The following is a 6,776-nucleotide window of genomic DNA, read 5'->3' as shown; positions in this document are numbered from 1 at the left end:
CGTACTGCAACCAATAAAAACGCAAGGATTTGTGACGCGTAGTCACGTGCATTAGTCACGTGTAGTTTGATTGTCGTAATGGCAGAAAGTGTAGCGAAAACGATGAGGAAACAAATAGATTTGGAATTCTTCATCGAAGAAGTTAGAAAATACACATGTCTGTACGACAAAAAATGTAAATAATTCAAAGATTATTTACAATTTCATTGTTAATAAATGCAGAGAAAGCATGGCAAAATCCGTAGCGTCGTCCGTGTTTGACTACGACAATTACAGAACTGACCAAAAGATGGGGCATTTCTAGTGGAGTCGAGTTAAAACGAAAACATAACTGAAACGAAAACTCTATATGTTTCAGTTCTGTTTCTGAGTTTCTGTTTTCAGGTAATGTGGAGTCCAGGCTTTATTGAAAAGTCTTCTTAATGTTCTCAAAAGTGGAAAATAAAGAATCACTTTATTTGATTCTTTATTGAAATATAAACGCTAACAACTGCGTAATATATTCGATATAGGATTGAATGAAATAAATAATAAATAATTTACATATACTCTACAAAACATTACCAATTAATAATGCATAGTACATGAAAAATACAGTTAAAAACATTAAATAAAATTTCACATATGACATTTTTCACATTTCACTTACGAGTATAAAATATGATTTTCCTGCCAGTATAAAAAACGGATTCAAGTTATTTACTCAATAATTCAATTTCAAATTACTAATCACATTTCTGATTTTCAATACATGATTTATTGTTTTTTATATCACTTAACACGCGGTCTAATTGGACTGCAATTTTAAAAAATTATAGGTCTCGAGTAGTTATAAATTCCTAGTAATTTATTATAGTATCTCGAGAACGGAGCTACATAGATGAAAGAAGAGACCAAATACAGAAACATTAGGGGCAGAAAGTCCCGATTAACTATATATAAACGTCGTATGCAAACCGAAAGTCATGTTATTCTGATCATATTTTGACATTGTATTATAAAAATGCACACATACAAAATAGTTATAGCTTAAATTTATTTATGATAGAATCATACTTATATCTTCAAAAGGCAATTTCACTTACATTATAAAAATTTAAGATAAGTCAGTTTCCTTTATTCAACTTTTACCTCCAGTACAGTTAAGGTGCGACTAGCAGACGCGAGCGAGCGAGAATATGTGGCGAGAAGAGGCGAGACTCTGCTGATATCAAACCCAGTCAGATATGTGCCAGAACCAGAAATCCACTCACGCCACACAGTGGGGCCAAATTCCAAAAAGCTGGCCAAAAGTCAAAAGCGTTATCAATTTGGCTGAAAGTCAGTACTCGAGGGTTTTCGGGATCTCTGATTACGAATCCAAAGTCAAAATTTGAAATAAAAACAAAATGGCGGATTTAACACGAACCACTTTTATAGAAAAAGTACAGAATAAATCCATTTATTGTTTAATACGATAAAACATACAATCGGTTGATTAAAAGTTCATGCATCGTTATCCAAAGAATAATTTGATTCGCAATCAGATGATTCAACTTTGAAATCGCTGGAGCTTCCTGTACTTGCTGGTATACGTGGCGCAACTAACAATAAAACTGCTTGTGGAAGCAATGACTTTGAGTTTTTTCGAGGTAATTCGCGCAAACTCGAAATAAACGGATCGGATATTAATAATAGGAGTAAAATAATGTCTTCCATTGTTTTCACTCGGGAATTTTTCTTGCAGAATCTTCTCGAAACTTTTTAATGTATTTATTACTAGACTCTTGAGCGTCTTCGGACATCTGCCCTATCGGCAATACCGATGAATTTATCACTTCTGTACCACGAATCAATATCTTATGTACCGAAGTTGGTACGCGGAATGACGGATATAACTGCGCAAAGTAACGAGCTGTCTGTAAGGCATAATCTTGAAATTCTATGAAGTCGATTTCGTGGCCACACAAAATTGTCTGCAATATGACACGGAAACGCTTAATCGAGTCCTCATCAACCCCAGTAATAGCAGCAGAACTGCTTGAGTTTTCGAAAAATCGTCGANCAGAGCAACCGCTATTAACGAACGCACCTAATATAAACAAAAACACGCGCAGTGCAAGTCAAAACACGTTGCGTTACTAACACAAAGCGTCAACTATCGGTCCAAGGTCACACGCACCGGCGCTGACTGAGTACGAAAGTTGAGATCCGTATCCGTATTCACGGATCTAGACACTAATGATCCGTATCTGTATCCGTATCCGCGGATATACATTTTTAACGATCTGGCACATAACTAATTATAATTAATAATATGAAAGTTATTCCTATAATAAAATTTCATAACTTAGGAAAGTTGGGCAACCCGTTGCTAGATTTTTATTCCATTGCGAATTATCCTTTTTGCAGCTCATTTCATATTCTTACTGACTCTGAAATCCGGGCTCTAAGAGAGCTGTACTCAAACCCAGTGCTCTTTAAAAAATTGTCAATATGCTTATATGGTAATTGAATATATTGTACTGTTTTTACTGAGCAACTGTTGGTACCACGTACAGTACCGGCTACTGATACTTAGAGGCAATTGTCAACATTTTGATTTTTTCCAAGTCTTGTCTTTTTTCGAGTAAGCCCAGCATTTTGGTCAAGCTTATCAACAAATGATTTCAGTTTTGTCTCCTCTGCCATCCAACCCCTTAAGCCTGGACTCCACATTACCGGAATCCGCGACGTAATCGTAAAACTGAAAGCCAAACTGACGAAAGTTTCAGTTTTGTAACGTTCAGTTGGACAGAAACAAGACTGAAAGCAGAGTTAAAAATTATTTAACTTTTCGGTTTTCGTCCCGCGCTTCTGTCTTACTGCAACCAATAAAAACGCAAGGATTTGTGACGCGTAGTTACGTGCATTAGTCACGTGCAGTTTGATTGTCGTAATGGCAGAAAGTGTAGCGAAAACGATGAGGAAACAAATAGATTTGGAATTCTTCATCGAAGAAGTTAGAAAATACACATGTCTGTACGACAAAAAATGTAAATAATTCAAAGATTATTTACAATTTCATTGTTAATAAATGCAGAGAAAGCATGGCAAAATCCGTAGCGTCGTCCGTGTTTGACTACGACAATTACAGAACTGACCAAAAGATGGGGCATTTCTAGTGGAGTCGAGTTAAAACGAAAACATAACTGAAACGAAAACTCTATATGTTTCAGTTCTGTTTCTGAGTTTCTGTTTTCAGGTAATGTGGAGTCCAGGCTTTATTGAAAAGTCTTCTTAATGTTCTCAAAAGTGGAAAATAAAGAATCACTTTATTTGATTCTTTATTGAAATATAAACGCTAACAACTGCGTAATATATTCGATATAGGATTGAATGAAATAAATAATAAATAATTTACATATACTCTACAAAACATTACCAATTAATAATGCATAGTACATGAAAAATACAGTTAAAAACATTAAATAAAATTTCACATATGACATTTTTCACATTTCACTTACGAGTATAAAATATGATTTTCCTGCCAGTATAAAAAACGGATTCAAGTTATTTACTCAATAATTCAATTTCAAATTACTAATCACATTTCTGATTTTCAATACATGATTTATTGTTTTTTATATCACTTAACACGCGGTCTAATTGGACTGCAATTTTAAAAAATTATAGGTCTCGAGTAGTTATAAATTCCTAGTAATTTATTATAGTATCTCGAGAACGGAGCTACATAGATGAAAGAAGAGACCAAATACAGAAACATTAGGGGCAGAAAGTCCCGATTAACTATATATAAACGTCGTATGCAAACCGAAAGTCATGTTATTCTGATCATATTTTGACATTGTATTATAAAAATGCACACATACAAAATAGTTATAGCTTAAATTTATTTATGATAGAATCATACTTATATCTTCAAAAGGCAATTTCACTTACATTATAAAAATTTAAGATAAGTCAGTTTCCTTTATTCAACTTTTACCTCCAGTACAGTTAAGGTGCGACTAGCAGACGCGAGCGAGCGAGAATATGTGGCGAGAAGAGGCGAGACTCTGCTGATATCAAACCCAGTCAGATATGTGCCAGAACCAGAAATCCACTCACGCCACACAGTGGGGCCAAATTCCAAAAAGCTGGCCAAAAGTCAAAAGCGTTATCAATTTGGCTGAAAGTCAGTACTCGAGGGTTTTCGGGATCTCTGATTACGAATCCAAAGTCAAAATTTGAAATAAAAACAAAATGGCGGATTTAACACGAACCACTTTTATAGAAAAAGTACAGAATAAATCCATTTATTGTTTAATACGATAAAACATACAATCGGTTGATTAAAAGTTCATGCATCGTTATCCAAAGAATAATTTGATTCGCAATCAGATGATTCAACTTTGAAATCGCTGGAGCTTCCCGTACTCGCTGATATACGTGGCGCAACTAACAATAAAACTGCTTCTGGAAGCAATGACTTTGAGTTTTTTCGAGGTAATTCGCGCAAACTCGAAATAAACGGATCGGATATTAATAATAGGAGTAAAATAATGTCTTCCATTGTTTTCACTCGGGAATTTTTCTTGCAGAATCTTCTCGAAACTTTTTAATGTATTTATTACTAGACTCTTGAGCGTCTTCGGACATCTGCCCTATCGGCAATACCGATGAACTTATCACTTCTGTACCACGAATCAATATCTTATGTACTGAAGTTGGTACGCGGAATCACGAATATAACTGCGCAAAGTAATGAGCTGTCTGTAAGGCATAATCTTGAAATTCTATGAAGTCGATTTCGTGGCCACACAAAATTGTCTGCAATATGACACGGAAACGCTTAATCGAGTCCTCATCAACCCCAGTAATAGCAGCAGAACTGCTTGAGTTTTCGAAAAATCGTCGAAAAAGTATTCCCATTATTCTAGCTACCGAAACCAGGCTTTGGTTGATCGACTATTAGACCCAATACTATACGGAAACCCCTCTGTATATTCGTTTTTTAGGGTCTTATTTGTTTATTTTCTTTATCACTATGCGCTTGCCACAGTTTGATTTCAAGCTTATATGCTACACGCTAACAACATTCAAAACACACAGACAAATTCGAGAAAAAGAGCAAAACATTCCGCGTCATTAATGTACAAAATTCAGAAAACTGTGTTTTACATTGCAAGAACTCGCGCCAATGACACAATTGCAGCTAGTTTTAATTTTTTTCATTCAATAATAGTTTCATCTACGACACGCGATCGGTCCAGTCGCAGAACTCTACAGAATTTATGAACTTTTCTCTACGTGTTTAAAATTTTCTGTTGTAATATTCCGTTCATTTTCGTACAAATCATTCGTTTACTGTTATCACATAAAGTATTATTATCAATTTTGTGTTACATAATAATAATCTACTTACTTGCAGCTGCAGATTCCATTTTTTAAATTTAAATTTGATTGGTTTTTAGAGATTTGACACCCTCTTGAATATAGCGTAGAAATATTTGCTTACTGCATGACGCGTCTAGCTCGATTGAGGGTCCTCTTTCGACTGAACTACAATAACAGGTATAAGGGATAGGGGGCGCTAAAATCTAGAATTCGACCTTCGGACTCTTATCCAACCTAACCCACAACTAGAAATTACTGGAACTTAAACTCTATTTTTTTACTTTTGGCCAGCTTTTTGGGATTTGGCCCCACTGTGCGCCAGCGAGATTTCTCGCTTCTCTCTTGTGCATGTTTTCTTTGCGGGAACTATATCGCTCGCAACCTCTCGCTCTCTCCTAAATTCGCGTCTGCATAGTCGCATCCTTAACCTGAGACAAATCCAGACAGATCGAAAAATCCCAGGAATTTTTCGTAGTCCGTTCGGATAGCGGGCCCCATTCCTCATCATTATTTAATCGCTCCAAATGGGCCTAGCGAAATCCATAATGGGTTTACTAAAAAAAAAAGTCATATTAGTGCACACAGGGCGGAAAATTAAAAGATAAGACCCAATACAGTAACGATCCTATTGATCTTCCATTGCAGATTATTTGTCTCTTTTTTCGACGTTTTTATATTCAATATTTTTGAAGGGATTTATTTCATGTTGTTTTATGTATTTTCCTAATAAAATTTATATATAATGGCCTAGCCTATAATAAAAGGCCAATACTATCGTTATTGTGTTGTTTATGGAATTAAAAATGAATAGAGGCAACTAAATTTATATATATATTTATATTAAATTTTTAGCAATGCAAGGATTACACCGTTTCGGATTATAAAACTACAACGATGATATTTTGTAAGATCAACAGAAAAAGTTTTGCATAATACTGTATTCGCAACATTAATATACTTTTAATATTAACAATACATATAAATTATTTCATATAAATCGAAATAAAGATATTAATTTGAATTTAAATACCTTTTATTTCGGGTGAATCCATTGCGAAAATGCAGCTAAAGTTTATCTTCTTTCCAAGATTATTTAATATTTAAAATGAGTAGTTTAACGTTAAATCACTAAAGTTAAGCAAAATATGTGATGATGTAAATCCTTATTGATTGAAACTTATTTGTGTCATCAAATCCTGTTATTTTAAAAAAATAAACTGTCAGCAAATATTCTTATTTTAACTCCGCACACTATTTATTTCATACTATTATTAAATTTTTTATAACATATTGATGTATAATTTTAAAACTGATTAAGTCATTTCATAATAGAAACTTAAAACTGAAATTTTCAATAAATTTGGATTTCTGCATAATTATAATCGCGATGACAAACTCGAAACAATCAAATGGCC

The 6,776-nt window shown here is 34.1% G+C and overlaps 1 protein-coding gene across 4 annotated transcripts in view; it reads right to left on the bottom strand.

Annotated features, from left to right (window-relative positions):
• LOC111633541 (sulfate transporter-like) overlaps positions 1-6,428 on the bottom strand; it is an 84,245-nt gene extending 77,817 nt beyond the window's left edge. For 3 of the 4 annotated variants that reach the window (XM_023378124.1, XM_023378125.1, XM_023378122.1), the window contains exon 1: positions 6,392-6,428. In XM_023378124.1, coding sequence (XP_023233892.1) covers positions 6,392-6,413 — 22 coding nt within the window. In that variant the 5' untranslated portion in view covers positions 6,414-6,428. Of the gene's footprint in view, positions 1-5,389; positions 5,408-6,391 lie in introns of those variants that run through there. The other variant, XM_023378126.1, reaches the window with a different exon arrangement.
• Between the last annotated feature and the right edge of the window lie 348 nt (positions 6,429-6,776).

This window comes from Centruroides sculpturatus, unplaced genomic scaffold, assembly GCF_000671375.1.
Source record: "Centruroides sculpturatus isolate CEXI.00-Female unplaced genomic scaffold, Cexi_2.0 scaffold780, whole genome shotgun sequence".
Classification (NCBI taxonomy): Eukaryota; Metazoa; Arthropoda; class Arachnida; order Scorpiones; family Buthidae; genus Centruroides; species Centruroides sculpturatus.
The sequence above is the reverse complement of the archived record's forward strand: the minus strand, read 5'-3'. Positions and strand labels throughout refer to the sequence as shown.